Source organism: Ovis aries, chromosome 20, assembly GCF_016772045.2.
Source record: "Ovis aries strain OAR_USU_Benz2616 breed Rambouillet chromosome 20, ARS-UI_Ramb_v3.0, whole genome shotgun sequence".
Classification (NCBI taxonomy): domain Eukaryota; kingdom Metazoa; phylum Chordata; class Mammalia; order Artiodactyla; family Bovidae; genus Ovis; species Ovis aries.
Window position 1 is genome coordinate 8,307,255 of NC_056073.1, and position 22,416 is coordinate 8,329,670.

At 56.8% G+C, this 22,416-nt stretch overlaps 1 protein-coding gene across 8 annotated transcripts in view; it reads right to left on the reverse strand.

The window, feature by feature from the left end:
- Positions 1-22,416, reverse strand: part of GRM4 (glutamate metabotropic receptor 4) — a 115,654-nt gene that overhangs the window by 19,663 nt on the left and 73,575 nt on the right. For all 8 annotated transcript variants that reach the window (XM_027958402.2, XM_042236937.2, XM_042236936.2 and 5 more), the window contains 3 exons: positions 18,302-18,437; positions 15,258-15,412; positions 12,986-13,126 (listed from right to left, as the gene is read on the reverse strand). In XM_027958402.2, the coding sequence (XP_027814203.1) occupies positions 12,986-13,126; positions 15,258-15,412; positions 18,302-18,437 (432 nt within the window). The remainder of the gene's footprint in view (positions 1-12,985; positions 13,127-15,257; positions 15,413-18,301; positions 18,438-22,416) is intronic.

Here is a 22,416-nt window from a genome sequence, read left to right on the forward strand (position 1 = left end):
AGATGAAAACACTGCGGCACAGAAAAGCTCCCCGGTTCCCAGGACCACACAGAGTGGATTTGACCAGGTGCTCCGGCCCCCAGCCTGTATGCCTGAGTGACTGTAAGAGGCGGATCGCAGTGGGGAGGGCAGGAAAGTGGTGGAGGGGCAGGAGCTCTGAGTCGAGGATGGGGGACAGCAGAGGAGAGGAAGGGGGAGCATGGGCAGGCTGCTAGGGACCCCAGCTTCCCCTCCCAAGCCCACAGCCCCACACACAGCCTGCCTGGCAGCCTCCTCCCTCACCGCCAGGATGATGAAATTAACCCTTAAACACACACAGACACACACCCATGCCTCCCTGCTAGAGGGCCAGGACCACATCTTATAGAGGTAATTCCCCAGCAGCCAGCAGGGTGAGTGGCACCCCAAGGGGCACGGGCCTGGGACTTCAACGGGTGTCATGTGGGAGCCAGGTTGAGGCCTCAGGGATCCACAGGTCACCCTAAGTAAGTTCCTCTAGTTTTAGCTAATTCATGCTCACTGAGCCCTGCTGCCCAGGGCTGCCGTGGAGCTGGTGGCACGTCTCCTGTTCCTATGTTGGCCACCAAGAGACTGTGGCCAAGGTCAGAGCCCGACTCCAGTGCCCTAACCTCGGGGTCACAGACCGGAGGCCCCCAGCACCCAGAGCGGACAGTTCAGGGGAAGATTCCCGGCTGGCTCTGGGGGAACTGCTGGCTCCAGACGTACCACAGCTTCTGCAGCGTGGCCTCCAGCATGGGCTGGAGACAGGGTGGTCTTCAAGGCTGAGCCCTTGGCTACCCGCTGCACTGCATTTGCACCAGACTGTCTGGGCAGGAACCCCAGCTTGAACACATCGTCTAGCTACGACCTTGGATCTGCCACCTCACCTGGTGGGCTTCAGTTTCCTAGACTGCAAGATGAGGATGCTGATGGTGCTTAGCTCATAGGGTCGGGACAGGGCCCCCATGAGGATAAATGGGTCTACGTTCGCAACAGGTCACACAGAGGCCAGGTGCTTGCCAAGCGCTGCAGAAGGGCGTTAAACACGTGGGCACAGAGGGGTCTAAGCCCCGCCCACCTCGGAGCTCCGGGGAAGGCAGAGCTGTGCCAACAGGCAAAGCTGTCTCTCAGCCATGGAGCAACAGGTGAATGGATGGGAGAGGCAGGTTCTCCGGCCTCAGCAGCCTGCCCTCTTGTTCAAGGCTTCTGATCACAGGTTCCAGTAGCCAAGAGGGAAGCTCAAGGGACAATCTTGCTCCCAGAGGGTGACAGAAGAGGCTGGGATAGGGTTGTGCGGAAAGCCCCAGCTACGGGCCCTTCCCTCACCCCCGGCCCCCCGGGTCCCGTCCTCTGTCTGCATCCCGCCGTTCCATGCCCCCAGAGCTCCCATCAAGCCCTCATTTCATACAGATGAGAGACTGAATTATTAACCGGGATGGAGGGGGCGGCTGCGGCCACCGCAGAGAGGGGGCAGGGCTCTCCCCAGGCCAAGGACACGCCGGGTAAGGCACCCTGGTGGAGCTGCCCTCTGGCAGAGCTGCCCTCTGCCTCTCCACTTCCGGCTTCCCAGGGGTCCCCCTTAGCGGTCTAGCTGAAGCATGCATCCCTGGGCCATGCAGGTCCGGGACCACATGATCTCACTGGGGTCACACATGGAGTGCAGATGACCTCACAGGAGCCCCTCCCCAGGGGGGCCCACCTCTGCCTGGCTCCGGGGTCCTGTGGGCTGTCAGCGGCCCTGGAGCACAGCCCCTCAGGATCCACCCCCCGACCCCTAGAGTTACCACAGGGCCAGCCATCAATTTCTGGAGATTCCCCAACACACTTTCACATGGCTGACTTTTGTCTCAAGTCTGACCCCAATGACAAAGGAGATAACAGGGCAGTGAGGCGCCCTGCAAAGGGTCCTTATTTGTGCGGGAGTGGCAGGCCTTGAGTCTGCCCCCTACACACACTCCGTCTCACACACACAAGGCTCCTCCCCGAAGCCCCACAAGAAGCAACAATGACAGACCCTAAGTGTGCTCCCTTTGGGGGAGGGGGCAGGGGTCACAAACACAAGTTAAACCAGGTCAAGATGCGCTGTCCTGAATGTTGGAAGCTGCACCCGTAACCAGTGAGGCTCTCTGTACACCCTTGACTCCAGCAAATAACTCTGTAGTGTGCCCGATGCTTCCTTTGCCCTGAGCCTCTGAGAGGCAGGCCAGACCGGCCGCCCTCACAGAGGAGGAGGTTTGCAGGTAGTCGAGGGCAATCCCGAGGCTTGTGAGAATCCTGACCACCAGCAGGTGTTCCTACACACCTGGGGACTGGCCTGGCCGGTGAGTGACTGGGACTGGAACCTAGATCTCTCTGGCTTCCAAAGAGTGTCTGCCACCCTGAACTGTCCCCTCCTTCTTCTCCCTCCATCCATCCTGATTGGCCTCCTTCCCCTTCTCGGGGCGTCTGACCAGACCTAAGCAGGAGCCAAGCATCCCTGTCTGCAGGGCTAGAGGAGGCAGGGGGCTGTGGAGAGAAGCTGGGGTCAGAGAACCCCCTCTTGTCGGTGGGGAGGGAGGGACCCCCAGGCCAAGGTGGGGGAATCACAGCTCTGGGAGGAAGCAAGACAGACTTCCGAGAGCTCCTGGAGAAGAATTCCGGACACACGGCAGCAATAGCAGCAGCGACAGTTTGAAGATGTCCTAATTGTGTCCCGAGGCACAGTGAGCCAGAGAGGCGTTTGGCTCGGCCACGGGTGACAGCCAGCCCCAGAACCGTCAGTGAAAGGATTTTCCCCGCGTCAAAACCCCCGCAGCTGCGGTTACTACGGCGACTGCAGCCTTTGTCTGCAGGTTGTAAATTGTAATCGAAATGAGTTTTCAAGGTTGAAATAACCATAGCTCCTCCCGGTCTCCCCCCTCACCTCCTCAAAACTCACCCCACCCAGCCACATTCCTCCTGAGGTCTAGGCTCACGTGTACACACACACACACACACACACACACTTCCTCACAGAAAGGTGTGGCAAATCAACCACATATACACTCACACATTTTCACATCTGCACATGTAGAGTCACAACACAAGCGTGCCTGCATCTATGCACATCTCTATACACACATCCACATCCAAACGTACGGAAACAGAACCGGCCACATAAACACATGCTCTATAGACACAGCTACAATTAGCATAGCGCCTCCGCAGGTATGCGGTTATTCAGCCTCACTGCCGGCCGAGAAGCCCCACAAACAGGTCCTGACAAGGATGTGAGCGCAGCATTTTATCTGGAGGTGATGCTGAAAGCACAAGTCAGGGGTAAGGAAGTGAGACGAGGGCATGAAGGGAGGGCACCAATGCCAGGTGTGAGGCTTGCCCACGGAGGCTCCAGAGAACGGCGGGGCCTAGGCCTCGGGGCGGCCCATCTGAGGGAACACACAGCCCCACCCCTGCCAGCTGAAGGCCAAGGGCTGCTCCCGGGGCGCTCATCCCACTGGCAAAGCCAAGGGCTGCTCCCGGGGTGCTCATCCCACTGGCAAAGTGGTGCTAGGGGGCCACCAGGGGGACACCTCAGCGTCCACACCCCCAGATTCAAGTCCACATGGGTAACTGACATAGGTATGTGGACATACCGCACATATCTACAGATCTGTACACTGGCATCTACGTACAGACAGGCCAACATCCACACTGGTTTTTATCCATCAGGCAAACTTGCAGGGAGCAGGATAGGAGGGTCCCAGGATCCCCCAGGGAGAGCTGGTGCATGGCTCTGCCCTGGACCAGCCCTATGACCGGGTTAAGCAACACTTATACCCCTAGATGAGAATCCAGGGTAATCATGCTTACTTTGTGGGGCCACTGATAGGATTCAAGGAGGCACAGATCTATCAATAAGACACACAACCTCATATCATGTATGTATTGTTCTCTAAGCTTCCCTTTTCCTCTCCTAACACACACTCCCCCAAGGGATAACTCCCCACTGCCCGAGGCCTCCACCCAGCCCGGCTGCCCCTCTGCATGCAGCCTGGCATATGCTGATTCTCCCCGCCCCCTCACGAGATGAGCCTAGGGTGCCCACCCCATGGAGAGGGCCCAGGTCAGCTTGTCCACTGATACAGGGGTAGGGGAGGAAGCTGACACCCGTCCTTTCTGGCCACTCCCCCTCTTTCCTGACTCTACCTCCCAGGAACACGCAGGTTTTTCTTAGGGTCCCCAAGCCCTACCCCCATGTCCTGCTCTATCACCTGGGCCTGCTCGGCACCCCCAAGTCACACAGCAGGCTCACCGTCCTCGTCTGCGGTAGCACCCTTGCTCTTCAGCCCCACCCACCCCACCGTGGCTGCCAGCCCCTCCCCTTGAACTTTCAACCTCCACCAAGCCACCTGCTTTCCTAGTTGTTGCTGTGGTTCAGCTGCCCAGTCGTGTCCGGCTCTTTGCAACCCCATGGACTGCAGCACGCAAGGCCCCCCTGTCCCTCCCCGTCTCCCAGGCCCAAGTTCATGTTCAGCGCATCAGTGATGCTGTCCAGCCATCTCATCCCGACAACCTCCTCTCCTTCTGCCCTCAATCTTTCCCAGCATCAGGGGTTTTACCAATGAGCTGTCTGTTGGGATCAGATGACCAAAATACCGGAATTTCAGTTCTAGCATCAGTCCTTCCAATGAATATTCAAGGCTGATCTCCCTTAAGATTGACTGGTTTGATCTCCTTGCTGTCAAAGGGACTTTCCGGTTAGGGGACCTCTAAACAACTCAGCGTGGTTCCCTCTACCCCAGGTCTGTTCTCCCAAACTTGGCCTCAGCTCTGTGTCAGCCCTCATCCCAGGGAACCCTGAGCCAGCCCTAGTGCCTCACGGGCCCTTAACGATCAGCACCTTAGGGGCAGGGAGGTGAAGGCAGGGGGGAGCTCCTGACTCCCTCCCAGGTGCTCCCCTTTGGGCTCTCATGGGTGGTACAGCCCAGGGCTCCCCAACCTTGAGCCAGCCTCAGTCCCCTTCTGAGGGAAGATGGCTCTGTCCCAGGAAGATCCCAGGGTGAAAACACATCAGAAGCTGAAATCCTGGCGGTGACACTGGCTTCCAACTGCAAATAATCACAGGAGCAGAGAAGCTGTCTTCACAATCAGTAAAGACCACTTCTGGATGGCCACTGAATGAAAATGCAAAGTTCAGGAATCGTCAAGGAACTGCTGGGTCCCTGAGAGTCTGACCTCAAGAATGTATCCCCAGGGTCTTCCCTGGTGGTCCAGTGGCTAAGACTCCGAGCTCCCAGTGGAGGGAGGTTCGATCCCAGGTCAGGGAACGAGACCCACATGCTGCAATTAAAGGACCCCACGTGCCACAGCTAAGACCTGGCGTCGCCAAATAAATGATTTTAAAAAAGCAAACAGAGCAAAGAATGTATCCCCAGGGTCTTCCCTGGTGGTCCAGTGGTTAAGACTTCGAGCTCCCAGTGAAGGGGACCCAGGTTTGACTCCGGGTCAGGGAACTGGATCCCACGTGCTGCAACTAAAGGACCTCACCTACCACATCTAAGACCCAGCACCACCAAAGAAATGACTTTTTAAAAGCAAACAAACAAAACAAAGAATGTATCCCCAGATGTCCACAGACCCAAGTTCAAGAAACAGGACGTGGATGTCCAGCCAGATGGGAGCAGCTTGAAACACTGTCCCCCTCCCCACCCCAATACAGCCTCTTATGGGCTGAGTTGCATAGTATCTCTGGGCTTTAGTTGGCTTGTCTGAAATGAGGGTAGCTCCGGGGACCCTTAGAATAGAGTGACATGTGTAGCAGAGTCCACACTTGGCACCTGGACAGGCCAGCTCCCAGGGAAGGCCCTTCTCTGCCCCTTACTGGTTCTGAGACCCCAACATCCACCCCCAGCCCACCCCAGAGCTAGGGGGCCACAGTCACAGCCAGCCCTTGCGTGGATGTCCCTTCTCCCCCATCACCCAGCCATGCTCCCTCTCCCGCCAGCAGCTTCTAGATTTTCCTCTGCTGGATCTTTGCTGGAAACATACAAATATGCTCTAATTTCTCCCATTTAAACAAACAAAACCCTCTCCTGACCCCACTGTTTCCCCAGCTAGCATCTCTCTCTCTCTCTGTTTACAACAAAACTTCCCAGAAGAGCGGTCCTTACTTACTCGTCATCAATTTCTCCGTTTTCCTCCTGACCGACTTCAGCCTGGGTTTTGCACCCACCTCTCCAAGGAATCTCCCCATGACTCAGCCTGACTCTCCATGCTCCCCCCGCAACTCAAAGTACAGCCAAGAACCTCAGCGTCCTCCTTGATTTTCTGTCATCTTTCTCTCACCGCAAATCCTTTAGCAAACTCTGCAGCCACACTGCAAAACTGATAAAAAATCAGACTCCTCACCATCCCCACGCCACCACCTGCTCCAGGTTCCCTCCACCTCCCACCTCAGCCTACAGCCCCGAACTCATCTCTGGCTCTGCTCCGGAAGGCAGCCAGAATGAGCCCATTATTACATAAGTCTTATCACGCTAATCCTTTTCCAAACCCTGCCGTGGCTTTGTCTCATTCTGTGTTAATAATGACTAAAACCTTACTAATGGCCAACCAGGCCCCACACACACACAGTGTCACCCCACCCTACCCTCGGACCTCGGCTGCTACCTGTTGCCCTCTGCGTTAGCCACGTGGGCCTCCTCGCTGCTCCCTCAATCTGCCAGGCCTGAGCCTACCTCAAGGCCTTTGCACATGCAGTACTTTCTGCCTGGCAGGTTCTTTCCCGGTTACCTTCTCAGTGAGGACTTCGGACCTCCTGATTTAAAAATGCCACATCCCTGGCCTCCCAGCACTCTCAGTCTCTCTGAGATCAGGCCTCCTCCTGGATCTGTCTTCTCCTGTCTCAGGATTAAGCCCTCCGAAGGCCCTTGGCTCTGACTACTGGGACCACACTATCGTGTACATTATCCGCAAGGTCATACAGTCTCCCACCTGCAGGGGGAGCTCCACGGGGCAGGTCCGTTCCCCTCCCAGAGCCCAGCACAGGGCTGGGGACACAGCCAGCCTGAGAAAATGCCAGTTGAACAAGTGAGCAACAGTACAGAGGGGAAGGGCTCAGGACCCCTCTGGCCACCACACGGCTGATGGCTTGAGCAAACGTGAGCTCCCCTACTGCGTGGCACAGCCTGGCGCATAGTAGGTAATCCCATATGTGGGTCTTCCTTCCTCTCCCCAGTTCCCTTAGGAGTGTAGAGGTGAAAAAAACTGTCAAAGCCAGGCTGGAATAGCCAGGAGGGCCCTGGGGATGGGACATCAGCTGGCCTGAGGCAGGACATCCCTGGAGCCAGATGGCCAGGGTTCAAATCCCAGCTCTGCTATTTACTCCTGAATGATCTTGGGAAAATCTTTAGCCTCTCTGCACCTCAGGTTTCCTTTGCTTCCACTGTGGCTCAAATGGTGAAGAATCTGTCTGCGATGTGGGAGGCCCAGGTTCGACAGCTGGGTTGGAAAGATCCCCTGGAGAAGGGAATGGCAATCTACTCCAGTATTCTTGCCTAGAGAATTCCATGGAAGAGAACCCTGGCGGGCTATAGTCCATGGGGTCACAGAGGCAGACACGACTGAGCGGCTACACTTTCACTTTCCTCATCTGTAAAATGGGTTGCTGTGAAGAGTAAATGCAAAATATCACAGCGGAAATTTACATGTAATACACGCTATATAAATATCAGCTGTTGCTATTGTTACTGCTGCTAACACAGGCTGGGTGATTGGCATCTCCCCACACATCCCCAGTGGCCACACGGCCCCCCTCCCTCTCACAGCTCCCAGCCCCTAGGAGCAGCAGGCAGTAAATTCTCCTGTCTCCTCATAAACCAGACCTTCCTCCGCTCAGCCATCACCTGGCTGGCAGAGCTGTCAAGAAGACAGATGCCACATCTGCCTTGTTTACAGCTTTAATCCCCAAACCCTGTTCTTCAGGCTCCCAGGGAGGGGCCAGGAGAAGAGGAGGGAGGCAGGCGCTGCCCTCCCACAGGCCTTGACAGCTGCAGAGACGCCCGCTCAGTGACCCCTGTCTCGCTCAGGTAGGGGGCAGGCCGCAGGCCACCTTCCTGTGCTTCCTGCAGACCACTTCCCCCGCCTTCCCCAGGAAACTGTGAGCAAGGCAGCTGTGCTCAGGATGGGGATCAAGGGATGGGAGTGGGTAGTACGATTCCCACTTTACAGATGAGGAAACTGAGGCTTTAAGAGATGACCTGCCCAAGGTCACACGGCTAGGAAAGCGGCAGCACCAGGATTCACACCCCCCTAAGGGGGACTCTCACAGCTGTGCATTTGAGAAAGAACGGGTGCCCACGACCCCTTGCCATTTTGAGACACACCAGCCCAATCTCCTGGAGAAGAAAATAGCAACCCACTCCAGTATTCTTGCCTGGAGAATCCCCACGGACTAGAGGAGCCTGGCGGGGTAGAGTCCACGGGGTCGCAAAGAGTCAGACACGACTAAGCGTCTAATACACACACAGCCCAATCTCCAACTGCCAGTATCTGCTGCTCTTCTGAGGCTCTCTGGCCACAAAAGCCCTCTTTGCCATTTGGACGAGGCATTGAAGAATTAACACCTCCAGGGAGAGCCAGAGATGACTGACAGGAGGGGCTCCCCTGCCAGGTTAGGACTCAGCACTGTCTTTGCTGGGGCCCAGGTTCAATCCCTGGTTGTAGTAGTAAGATCCCACAAGCCACACAGTGGAGCCAAAAAAATATTAAATAATCAATTTTTTTAAATGATTGCAGGAGGGAATGCCCTGGCAGGTCCAGTGGTTAGGACTTGGCACTTTCACTGCCAGGGCCCAGGTTCAATCCCTGGTTGGGGAACTAAGAGCCCACAAGTCACATGGTGCAGCCAAAAAACAATTTAAAATTGATCAACTGTAAAAAAAACAATTGACGAGAGTTGGTGTACACACACCCCGGCTCCCTCACACCTCCAGTGGGATGACTGGCAGGCACGCTTCATTCTGTCCCCAGAGACCCCAGGGGAGTAAAGCTCCAGCTGTTGGCAGGGGTGACCTGCTTGGTATCACACCCTTGATGGCTGCCTTACCTCCACAACCAAAGTTTCCTGGGATCCCCTCCCAAAGAACAACTGGCCGTCAAATCCTAGTCTGGAGGGGAATTCAATTTAACACCTTCAGATTCTGAAGGATGAATCAGGTCTTCCCAAGTGTAACACCCCAGCATGAGACAGTCCTTCCCGCCCTCTCGGAAGGTCACCAGGCCTGTTCTCATCCTGGGCCAGCAAGGCGTGGGCTTGGCGGAGCACAGGAGCTCCCAGTGAGATCGTGGGCAGGGCAGCAGGGCCCGTGGGACTGAGACAGGCAGAGGCCAACTATCCAAACTGCTAGCATCGAGGGGACCAGAGGGGACCCACCCAACGCTACCAGCGTGGACAGCTGGCAGAGCTGAGTGGGAAGCTAGGCTTGGGAGAGAGTGAGGCAGGTGGAGAACACAGGGCTGGCTGAGGGCCAGCGAGAAGAGTGGCTCAGGCCATGGAAGGGAAGGCGGCAGGAGAGGCAGGCGGGAGAGCCAAACCGCCTGGGTACCAACCCAGTCCTGCCCATTCTCTAGCTTTGCAGTGTTCACCAGTCACCTCAGTGTCCTCTTCTGTAAAATGGGTGCAACAGTTATGATGCTGTCCTCCGTCATTGGGGATCCTACAGCTAACAGAATCCTTACGACAGACTTGAACTGTTAAATTACCCAATTGCATCTGAATCCCACCTTTCCCCTTTCCTCTCTATCAACAACTACCACCAATTTTTTTTTAAGAGAGTTTTGAAGTAGGCTATTTTATTTATTTTTTTGGCTCCACCTGAGGCATAGAGGGTCTTAGTTCCCACACCAGGGACCAAATCCTTGCCCCCTGCATTGGTAATGCAGAGTCCTAACCACTGGACCACCAGGGAAGTCCCCAGCAATCACCATTTTATGAGCACTTACCATATGCATTATTTTTCAGCCAGCTTCTTCATACCCTTCAAACACATCACCTATCCTCCCAACAACCTGTTGAGAGGGGTGTGGCCCAGGTCTCAGAGCCAGAAGGAAGCAGAGTCAGACCCAGTGCCTGGCACACTGACAGGTGCCGAGTCCCAAGCCCACGGACTGTGTCGCCCCGGCCCCCCTGGCCTAAGATGTTCTTCCAAGGGACCAGCTCAGCTCCAACCTGGGTGGGGCCACGGGAAGACAGAGCTGCCTCCCCTCATCCAGGATGCTCTCAGCTTCCACAAACGTTCCCCCAGAGCTTCCCCACCCCTCACGTCACCCAGATATGGGTGAGTTCACTGTGCCTGGCCTGGGGCCACACAAGGACCCTCACCAGCCCCTGCTGGGGCTTCCGAGGCAGCAGGAAGGGTCCAGGTCAGCTGGAACACACTGTCCTTCGGTCCTTCCTGGCCACCCCGAGTTCACTCCAGGCTCTCCTGCTTTGCTCAAGCGTTCCCCTCACCTGGGGTGCACCACATTCCCCTTCCTATAGCCACCTCTCCTTCCAAGCCAGTGGTTCCCATGCTTGGCTGCACAGGAAACCACCTGGGGCACCTTTTAAGAAGTCCTAATGCCCTGGTGGCACACAGGACCAATTCCATCAGAATGTCTGGGGCTAGGAACCAAGCATCAGCATTTGAAAAGAACCCCAAGTGACTGGATGTGACTAAAGCTGCTCTTCCCTATATTCCCAGCCCTAAATACACACGGGGAGAGCTTGAGAAACAATCCACTCCCAAAGTTCTGCTTTGTGGGTCTGGGGGTGAGGCCCTGTTAGAGGCCTGTTGTTTTTTTAATTGGCAGATAATTGCTTTACAACGTCAGTGTTGATTTCTGCCATACAGCGTGAATCAGCCATGCTGCTGCTGCTGCTGCTAAGTCGCGTCAGTCGTGTCCGACTCTGTGCGGCCCCACAGACGGCAGCCCACCAGGCTCCCCCGCCCCTGGGATTCTCCAGGCAAGAACACTGGAGTGGGTTGCCATTTCCTTCTCCAGTGCAGGAAAGTGAAAAGTGAAAGTGAAGTCGCTCAGTCGTGTCTGACTCGTAGCGAACTCATGGACTGCAGCCCACCAGGCTCCTCCGCCCATGGGATTTTCCAGGCAAGAGTACTGGAGTGGGGTGCCATTGCCTTCTCCGCCGTAAGTATACATACACTCCCTGCCTCTCGAACCTCCCCCCAGCCCTGCACCCACCCCTCTAGGTTGTCCCAGAGCACTGGGCTGAGCTCCCTGTGTCATACACAACTCGCCACTAGCTGTCTGCTTCACAGACGATAATGTGCATGTTTCCAGGCTTCTCTCTCAATTTGCCCCACCCTCTCCTTCCCCTGCTGTGCCCACAAGTCCTTTCTCCTTGTCTGCATCTCTATTCTGCCCTACAAATAGGTTCATCAGTACCATTCTTTTATATCCCATATATATGTGTTAATGCATGATATTTGTTTTTCTGACTTCCTTTACTCTGTATAACATGCTCTAGATTCATCCACCTCACTAGAACTGACTCAAATTTGTTCTTTTTTATGGCTGAGTAATATTCCACTGTGTGTATGTACTGTAACTTCTTTACCCATTCATCTGTTGATGGACATCTAGGCTGCTTCTATGTTCTGACTATTGTAAATAGCGCCGCAGTGAACACTGGGTTATCTGTGTCTTTTTGAATTGTGGTTTTCTCAGGGTATATGCCCAGTAGGGGGATTGCTGGGTCATATAGTAGTTTCATTCCTTTTTTTTTTTTTTTTTTAAGGAATCTCCATACTGTTCTCCATAGTGGCTGTATCAATTTATATTGCCACCAACGGTGCAAGAGGGTTCGCTTTTCTCCATACCCTCTCCAGCATTTACTGTCTGTAGACCTTTGGTGATGGCCATTCTGACCTGGGAGAGTTTTAAAAGCTCCAGGTGATGCCGATGCACAGCCAGGCTTGAGAGCCACCATCTTACAAAGTGCCTCCCATCAGCCTTCTCGCCTGCATCCCCAGACACCCTCTGGGCTGGCCTTCAGATGAGAAAGTCAAGGCCCCGAGAGGGCACAGCTGGCTCAGGTTGAGGGGTACCCAGAGCCCTCCCAAGGTCCCTGACACCAGGTCCTGCTGCAGAGTGACGCAGACCAAGAACTCACAAGGAAGGACCCACATCCAACCATATCTAATGTGGACATGGCAAGGCAGCCACAGTAGGGGGCCAAGGATTGAGAGCTCAGTTCTGGGTCCACATCTTGCTCTACTGCCTTCCATCTGTGGGAACTCAGGTCCCTTTGCTTACCTTCTCTGAGCCTCTGTTTCCAATCTGTGAGAGGCCTGCCGTCCCATCCTCCCGCGGCTCATTCCCTGCCCGTTCAGGGCTCTGCTGAAACAGTGCCTTGCAGGGAAGCCAGACTCTTATCTATTTTGTTTCTACTGCACATTTCCCTTCTGATATAGTCTACAGTTTACTTTTTTTTATCTTGTTTATTGTCTGTCTCCCCATTAGAACAAAAACGCCAAGAGCTTTTTGGCTTTCATTCCCTGCTACATCCACGATGCTTAGAAAAGGGCCAAGCCCTGGGAGTCAAACTGATGTCTGTAGAGTGACTGCGGGACCCTCAAGGAGTTAGAGACGCTCAGACCAGTGAGTGGCAGGGTGCACGGGGTAGCTAGGGTCCGTCAGTTCTGTGGGCTCGCCACAGGGACGTCCGGATGAAGCCCAAGGTGGTCAGCCAGAGGGCGGTTCTGCCCAGATCCAGGAGCCCCTTCCCTTATAAGCAGCGTCACCGATGGCTGGTGGCCTGAGAGAGCCCACCCACTGGACCTGAAATCAGTCCTGGCCCCGCCCCAGGCCCCGCCCCTCCCGGCTCCTCCCGACCCCGCCCCTCCTTGCCCCGCCTCTGATCCCGCCCTCCTAACCCCCCCGGCACTTCCCGGCCCCGCCCCGGGCCCCGCCTCCTAACCCTGCGCCTCCCAGCCCCGCCCCTTGCCCCGCCCCCGCGCGTGCTCACTGGTGCACTTCTTGACGTGGCTACCCTTCTTGAGCGCATGGCGGCTGAGCTTGCAGTGGAAGTTGTCCTCCCAGAACTCGGCAAACCATATGTTGCGCCGGTTGTTGTCCAGCGTGCGGCTGGAGAAGTAGCGGTCGAAGCCTGGCGGGGAACCAGGATGTCAGGACCCGGCGCCCCTCTTTCCACCCGCCCCCAGCCCTTCGCTCTTCCCTTAGACGAGGCGCGGGCGGGTGAGGAGGGGAGGAAGAGCGCATCCTCTGATCCCGCAGCCAGGGGGAAACGTGAGACGTTTCATTTCCTTCCTGGTGAAAAGAGCTGGGTTAAGTTCCAGGGGGAGCCTGTGTCATCAAACAACGGCTGCCTTTATGGAAGAAGTACAGGATGAGGGTGTTTGCGCTGGTTCTTAACTACCGAAATGCTGATATGGGGCTTCCTGGAGAAGGAACCACCTGGACGGAGGTCCTGAGATGGGAGCAGAGAGGCTGGTGGGGGCGGGGGGCGGCGCCCAGCCCTGGGAGTAGTGAGCTCTCTGGTTCTGAAGAGGAGAGGGAACCAGAGAGTGTAGGGACTGGCCCAGGTCACACAGCAAGACAGGGGCCTGAATCGTTCTCCTTCCAGTCCAGAACTTCCCATGGCTCACTGAGGCAGCCTCCTTCTCCGAATGCTCCAGAGGACTTATCAACTGCTCTAAGCCCAGAAAACCCGGACCCAGGGTGGCAGGCTGGTGGGTCAATAAGGCCTTCTCTCCTCCCCCTGCCTTCTGCCCCATGATCATTCCGTGTCATATTCACAGTTGACCAAGCTGCTGGGAACAGACCCGAAAGTCTTAAAGTTCACCCAGCAACGAGTTCCTGCTGTGGCAAGGCCCAGTGGAGGCTCAGTGGCTGCCTGTTGGAGCTGTCAGGGAGGTGCTGGACTGGTCGAACGCTGACTTCCTCAACCTTTACACTGTTGACACTGGGCCGGTTCACTCTGCTGGTGGTGGGGGGCCGGTGAGGGGGCGGGGAGGCTGTCCTGGGCATTGCAGGCTGTTGAGCGGCATCCCTGGCTTCCACCCACTAGAAGCACCTCTCCCTGATCATGACAACTAAAAACGTCTCCAGTCAGTGCCAAATGTCCCTGGGGATCAAAATCACCCCCTGCTGAGAACCACTGCTTTCATGGTTTCCCTGGTGCCCCAGAGAGAAAAGGGCTTTGTATGGCAAGTCCTGGGTTCAGATTCTAGTTCTGCCACTTAATAGCAAGTATGTGTGCCTTACTGCCACCAAATGTCTTAATCTCTCTGAGCCTTAACGTATTCACTTACTAAATGCGGGGTTGCTGGAAAGACTAAATGAAATGTCTGTATGGGGCCTGGCATTTGTGGGTACCAAGAACCATAGTTTTTGTTTTTTTGTGTTTATTATGGCTTGAAGCTGAGAGGGGCGATGTGGAAACTTCTGGCACCTCTGTGTTCCTTCTGCCTCGGGGTGAATAGAGGACATAGCCATGTCCCTCCCCTACTCAGACCTCAGTCTCTTGGAAAGTTTGGTGGAGGTAGATGTCTGCGGACTTCCCAGCTCCATCAATCCTGATGTCTGTTGACCTCAGCGAGAGCACGGGAAGAGCCCCTGGGAGCCTGCCGCCACCATGGGGAGGACAGTGAGGTCCCTGCCAAACTGGGCCTTTAATAGGAACTTCGTGCCTCACTCACAGCGAGGCTCCAGCCACAGCAATCTGTTCCTACCCAGGGCGACTGAGTTCTGTCCCAGGAGTAAGGGTTGTCAGGCCCACCCCCACCCCCAGCCCACCCAGGGCCCAGCAGGACTCTGCAGGGAGGCCCCTGCCCCATCCTGGGAGCCTGCTGGCAACTCCCAGGGCCCTTCTAGCAGAGGACATACTCCCAGTGGCGCAGGAGTCTCACTTCTTCTGTCCCAGATGAGAGAAGGGATGAGAGTATATGGGGGTGAAGGAGAAGTCTTGATAAATGAGCCTCCTGTACTTGCCACCACCCCCAACACCCACAAATATCTGAAACAGGAGAAAGAAGGACCCTGAGCACGGCTTCTAACCCCGCTAGGACGACTGTGGCCAGGAAGGCCTCCCAGCCCAGAATCTGAGCACAAAGAAGCTGGGAGCCAAGGAAGAAGAGAGACAGGGTGCAGGAAGATGAGGAGCTGGAGAGGGACAGTGTGGGGGGGAAGATAAGAAGGACCCGTCAGGGTGATGCTGACAGCGGGGCGCACGGAGCGGGGGTGGGTGGTGGGCGCGCCGTTGCGGCTGCCGGGCCTACCTCGCACGGACATCCTCTTGGGGAGGATGGTGACGGCTCCCTCGGCCACCTCCTCCAGGTGCAGCACAGGGGCGATCTTGGAGCCCCAGCTGTCTGAGCCCATCCAGAAGAAGTGGCCAGTCTGGTTGGCCTTCCGTGCCGCCTCCAGCACACGCCTGTGGGGACACGCACCAGCCCAGCCCAGCCGTGTCTGCCCACGGACTCCCCGCCCTGCCCTTCCCCCGGGCTCATTCCTGTCCCCTCGCAGCCTGTGCCTGGATCCCCCGTCCTGACCCACAGGAGCCCGGGCCCACAGCCACCCCAGCACCCACGCCTGGACTCCCAGGCCCCCGGTTCCCTGCTGCCCTGACCCACCCCTGCCTACAGGCCCACGGCTGCCCTTCACCCACACTGCACCCCTATACCTGCCTGTGCCCTGGGCCCACAGCTGCCTTCTGGCCCAGTGTGGTCTCCCAGACCCATTCCTGCCCCTGGGGCTACCTCTGTCCCCGCCAAGACCATGCCTGTTTCCCTCTGGTTGGACCTGCCCCGTGTCTGACTCGGGTCCCCAGAAACACATCTGCCCAAGCTCTGTCCTCTGAGGCTCCCAGGCCCACACCCCCGGCCCTTTGTCACATTCATATCCACTGTCACACACACACCCCAACACCTGTCCCCCTCTGCACCCCACCTCCTGTGCCAAAAGTCCAGGTGCTTCAAAGATGCTCCCCACTGCCCTCACAGATGGAGGAAAGGGTGCGGGCAGCCAGGGGCCCCCACCGCCACCCAGGCCACAGTGACAGTGGTTCTAGTCAAGTCAGGGGCCCTGAAGCCCCGTGCAGCGTCCAGCCCACACAGCGCTCAGTCAGTGCTAATGGATGCTTGAACTAAGTGGCCCCTGGGAGACATCTTCTAGAAGGAGAAAAACAGGAAGGACTGGGCAGAAGTCCCCCCCATGTATCTCATCCCATGGGGACAGACGCGAGCAGAGAGGAGGCAAGCAGCTTGCCCAAGATCACACAGCAAGTGAGAGGCCAGGATACTAGAAACTGGCCAGCCCGTCCCACAGACAAGGCCAGGACAGACGGTGGGGCTTGGGGCGACTGCCGGACCTGTGCAGGAGGCAGCCAGCTGGGGCAGGCAACCTCAGGCTGCCAGGCAGAAACGTGTTTCCTCACCCCAGGGCCCACACCTGCCCTCTTCACCGTCTCCTGACTCTCCTAGGCCCCCAAGGCTCCTGCAGCCCCCACAGAGCTCCCTAATTGTAGGCGAGGCTGCTCTCAGAACCCACACCCAGCCCTATTAATACCGCCTGCATCCGGCCAGCCAGAGATGACCAGAGCTCCCAAGGCTCCATCTCTGCAAAGTCACCCAGGTTTATTTTTACCTCTGTTTGCTTCTGAAAACGCATGTGAATTTCCAGCAAGGCGCCCCTCTTCCCACATACCCTGCCCAGCTGCCCAGGGGGTCTAGTCTAAGGCCCTTCCCCTTCCCCCCCAGGTGACCCTTATCTGGGACCCTTGGCCCGGCACCCTCGTCTCCCATCCCCACGTGTGGGTCCGTCAGAGTCGCTCAGGAGGCCGCAAGTTGGGTGTGTCCCTGGATGGGGTGGGGGCCCCGGGTAGTGCTGGGCTTTGACATGGAGTGGGGGCGGGGGCGGGGACTGACTGAAGGGAGGCAAAGAGCTCTGAAGGATCTCCTCCTGCTCCAGGTACCAGCTGACCTGCGGCAACAGGGACACCCAGGGCCAAAGTTTAGGGTCCCTGAGAGCTTTGTGGGGACCAGGAGCAGCTCAGGGGTGCCAGCTGGACCCTGAGGACTCCCACACCCTGGGCCTTTGCTGCCTGAGAAACACCCATTAGAGCTGGTGCTTGTGGCTCTGGAGGCCTTAATGACCTTCCAGAACATTTCCCTCTATCCCCACTGGCACCCAGCAATATCTCCTGGGAGAGAATCTGTTTTGCTGCAACTGAGGAGTCCAGGATGAGGTCTTTCCAAGTGGGAAAGAGTGTTGGAAAGAAGAGTGGACCCAGAGTGGATGCTGGTTAGCAATGGGGAGGGGGCCGCATGGAGGCAGGGTAGACCAGGCCAGCTGAGCTGGGCAGGTGGGCAGGTGGGCCACCTGTCTGAGGGAGGTGGTCTGGGGAGACCAGATCTCCTCTGCAAACATGGGGTGTGACTCCCTGACCAGATTCTCAGCAGGAGCTGTGTCTCCCCCTCAGTCTAGGGAATCAAGGAGGCCGGCCCTTCTTGGCCTGACATCCAGTCTTAAAGCGGTAGAAGGGAGAGAAAGAGCAGGAAGAAGGGAAGTGCATTATGAAGGGTGCTCAGGGGTCATCTTTTAAGGGCACCTGAGACTCTGACCTGTGACTCACGACGCGGGGGCAGGCGTGCAGGGAGGTGGACTGCTCCAGGGTGTCTGTACCGCATGGTTCTGGCACCTGGAGTCCACCTGCCCCAGCTCTGCAAATGAGGACACTGAGGTCCAGGGAGGGGAGGATACTGCCCCCATGAGTGTGTGCCCAGATCAGGACTAGAACCACAGCCCAGGCCTCTCCCCACTCCCCTGAGCTTGCCAAAGGGAGGACAGAGGGGCTGAGAGACAGCCACCCCTACCTCCTGCCAGCCTCTGCTCCTTCCTTTGTGCACAGTCCTGCCTGCAGTGCTCCAGCAACACTATCAAGCAGGCTTCATTAGCTCCATTTTTTTTTAAGCAGAAAAGAAGCCCAGAGAGGTTGAGAAACTTGCCTGAGGTCACATAGCTAGTTGGAGGGAGAGCAGGATTCCCACCCAGGGGCTCTCACCCCAAGCCCATGGCCTTAGCCCCTCTGTAAAAGGACCCGCTAACCATCCTGAGTTGGTAGAATGGATGCAGGAAATGGGCAGGGGGGAAGGAAGGGGCGTCCGTGAGCCACAGCCTGCGCCCCAGCCAGAGGGGTCTCCCCCCACCTCCCCGTTGGCTCACCCCACCTCTCTGGACCCCAGGGTGCGTCAGGCTTGCCCAGGAAGGTCTCCAGCAGGGGTCCCTGGCTCCCCAGCCCTGCCCCACTGCTGCCTGTCCTCACCTGATGTCATCCTCGTTGGCGAAGATGATGACCGCCCTGGCGTTTGATGTCTCCAGGAGCCGCCGGATGATCTTGTCGAACTCCCCAGGCTTGGGCTCCCGAGGTATCTTGACAGACTGGGCGATGCACACGCCCCCTGCAGGAAGGGCAGCAGTCGGCCTGGGGCAGACAGGGTCTTCCCCTGCGACCCACACTCCTGGGGGCTCCTCGTGGTCCCCTGGCCTGACTGTCTCCCAGGTCCCAATCCGGCATGGGCTGTGCAGTCAGAACAGCCACAGTGCAAATTTTGGCTCCACCAAGCTGAGTGACCATGGGCATGTCATATAAGTTCTCCGTGCCTCCCTTTATAAAATAGGTTGCTAGCAAGAAGCAGTATAGTGTTGGGCTTAAAGCTGACTGCCTGGGTTCAAATCTCAGTTCTGCTGCTTACTGCTGTGTGATCTCAGGTTAGTTACTGAACTTCTCTGTTGTCTCAAATGCATCATCTGTAAAGATAATAATACCACATATTTCATAAGGTTGTTATAAAGCTAAGGGAGTTCATGCATTTATAGCAACATCTGCCACACAGTAAGTGCTTAGTAAACATTGGTTCTTTTTTGATGTAACAACTTCATAAGACTTTTTGGAGGCGCAAATCTGAGAATAAGAACAAATTGCCCCCCTGGGGCCATTAGTGCCTCTGGTACCCACATCCACACACACCGACCAGGGCTCTTGACGCCGGGCCCCACGTTCACCATCAGGCTCCTTCGTAAGGGCAGCGTGCAGGGTTGCTGCCTTGTGCCTGCACATCCCAGGCAGTGATGCTGTAAACCCAGCTACTGCCCATATGCGGGCGTTCCTAAGTTCCCCTCTGGGCACTCACAGGCCACTCAGTATGCAGGCTCTCTAGCTTCCTCCCTGACCCAACAGGGTGCGATGACACCCAGCCTCCCTCCATCTTATTTAGAACCAAATTCCCAGCAGGGACTTAGAAGAGCCCAGGAAGGCCATTCTTAAGGGACTGCTTTGGTGGAGGGGCTGGAGGAGCTCTGACTGGGATCAGAAGGTCTTTAGGGGCCTCCTGTCATTCTTTTCTCTCTGGCCACCGCCTACCTGGCTGGATCCTGAGGAAGGGGACCCAAGGCCTGCCTACCTCTCAAGCTCATTCCCCTACAAGAAGCCCCCCAGCCTGCAGGCACCACCAGGAAGCAGTCAACACACCCCGGGATTCACAGCCAGGCCGCGTGGCTCACAGAAACCCTGCGAGCACTCTCCACCTCACCCAGGCAGTCCCCGGCCTCAGCTGTGTCTCTCCAGTGCTGGCGGGAGGCCGGCACCATTCATGTTACCTCGGCCTCCCCTCATCTCCTGCTTCAAAAGCACTTGTGGACCTGTTTCTGGTATCAACCGTGTTTGACAGATGAGGAAACTGAGGCTTGGAAAAGAGAAGTGATTTGCCCAAAGCCACAGAGTCCCTTGCCCCACTGGGATACAGAGCGGGGCCCCCAGGGTATAAGACGTCCAGCGCCTCTGGTGGCAGCGTCAGGGCCCTGTTGATGGAAAAGTTTGAAGGAGTATTCTTGATGAAGGCGGATCCTTTATCTAAGACCATTGCCTTCCTCCGGGTCCCACTCAAGGGCCTCAGCCCAGCTCCATCTCACGCGGGATCCTATTGGGTCACAGCGTAACTACCCACCTTGGCCGGGCATCTGGCTGCCACACTTGGGCACCCCCAAGCCTCCGTACATCCTCAGTCCAGGCCGGGGTCACCTGAGCCTTCTGAGCAGACTCCACGCACCTCTGTGAGGAGGATGGGCTGCAAGGGTCCCCAGGGTAGGGAGACACCAGCCACCTGTTTTACCCAGAGGAAGAGGGGCTAGCACCCAGCTCCGCCCAGGGAGGGCCCTCTACTCAGGAGGGTAGGTGGCAACCAGGGAAGGCTGCCCAAGGGTGGTGGCCCTACCCTGAGCTAAGTGGCTGAGTTTTAGTGGCAGGAGGCCCGAGCAGCTGGGGGCAGGGAGGGGGCATACTGAGGAAACAAGGCGCTCGATTGAGAAGGGGGCTGCTCTGTGCCAGGCGCCCGCAAGGCCTGGAGCCACGTGACGCAGGCTCACTCTCACGTCGCCAGGAAATACAGTTCTGTGGAGCAGGTGAGGCAGCCACGGCCTCTGTGCCCCACCCTGGCCAGCGCCCACCTCCTTTACTTTCTGCCCCTTCCAGGTAGAACGAGAACCTCAGGTCCTCCTAGGATGCCCACAGAGGCGCTGAGCACAGAAGAGGAGCACGGCTAGAGGGGTCCTTGGGGAAGGGAGGGAGGGGGTCTGGGGGCAGGACCGGGACCCCCTAGTCCCAGCTCACAAAGAGAACCGGCGGGAGCCAGTCTCCTGCCCCCAGCACTGGCCCTGCCCTAACAGCGGCTGGGTAGACACTCAGCTTCCAGCTAAACCCTCCATATGGTTCCTTTCCAGTTAGAAAGTGGGCCAATCGCTACACTTCTTCCCCCATCTGGGGAGACAGATGGACAAGAGGAGGAGGCTGGACAGGGGGTTAGGACGAGCCACCTGGCTCCAGGAGGGAGGGGGGCCAGAGGGCAGAGGGGAGGGAGGCAGAGAATGGGAGTTAATTGTTCTCAAAGAGGCAGAGACTCTCAGGCTCAGTCGTATTTCTGGGTGATGCTCCCCTAAGAGGTTCCACCCCGTGGTACACGCTGCAGGCTTCGTTTAGCTTCTTCTTCGAAAGAATATTCAGGTGACCACAGCCCAGTCAGCAAGTCACAAGGTACTCAAGATGAGAGAGGGTCTAAGCAGGAAGCAATGTTCTTACAACCGCAAGAGCGGGGGGACTTGAGGGGAGTCTGGGAGGTTTCAAATAAAAGCTCAGCAACAGTGAATGTTGATAGTGTCTAGTGCCTTTGAATATTACGCTGCACATTTTGCATAGATTCACCCATCTGAAGTCAATATCATCAGCAAAACTCCAGCTTATTTATTTATTTTTGGCCACACCATGTGGTCTATGAGATCTTATTTTCCCCACTAGGGAGCAAATCTGCACCCCCTGTATTGGAAGCGCAGAGTCTTGGCCACTGGGCTGCGAGGGAAGGCCGGCACAGTTCCAGTTTAGAGCTGAGGCACAGAGCGGCTGAGTGGCTCCCTGGTCACACAGTCAGGCACAGACCAGGGTTTCGGTGTGGCCAGCTGGCTCCAGAGGTCACTCTTTCACCCAGTCCAGTGTGCCATGACCGGCCACACCCAGGCCAGGGGGCACCTAGGGCCCATGCACATGTCTGGGTGCAGGGCCTGCCCTGGGGTAAGTACCCAGTGGTGTCACTGGCCCCACAAGGAGGAACTAAGCACCCTCTGGGCCCCTTGGTGGCACTGCCTGATTGTCAGTCTGGCCGCTCAGGGGACTGCAGCACAGGACCAAGGCTCTCCTAGGGTGACACAAGCTTCCAGGAGTAAGTGGCACAGTATCTGGCTCCCCAGCACTGCTGTCCCCTGCCACAGCCAGAGAGGACTGCGGTGGCCCAAGAGGGACCCACATTTACTGAGCACCCACTGCATGCCTGGCACTCATTGAGTGTGAGGCAGGTGCTAATGGCCCCATCTTACAGATGCAGAAACTGAGGCTCAGAGGTGCTAAGTAGCCTAGTGGAGGTCACACAGCCAGCTGGTGGGTCTGTAATCCAGGTCTGTGTCAAGAGCCTCCCTTGGGCAGAGGAAGGAAAGGCTCCAGTCGCTGGGTCTCAGTTAACCCCATCCCCTGCAGCCCATCCCCACTTCTGGGAAGACCCCAAGTCCTACACCAACCACATCAGTCCTCCTGTGTCCAGCCCTTGCTTCTGAAGCCCCATCACTGTGGGGACCATGGCTAGCACACGCCTGGGAAGTCCTCTTCAAACCCTTCTACCATGGTGGGGGCAATTTTTTGCACCCCTTGTCCCATGGTCTCTCTCCTTGGATAAAATAAGAACCCATGAGTCCGTACTGAAAGCAAATGTAATAAAATTAAACCCAAGCAGCAAGGAACGCGCCCAAGTCCTGTCTCTGCACAGAGGCTGCAACACTTCACCTCTCCCAGGCTCCAGGATCAGGATCATAAAAAGAGGGGTATGGAGGAGGCTGGTGCTC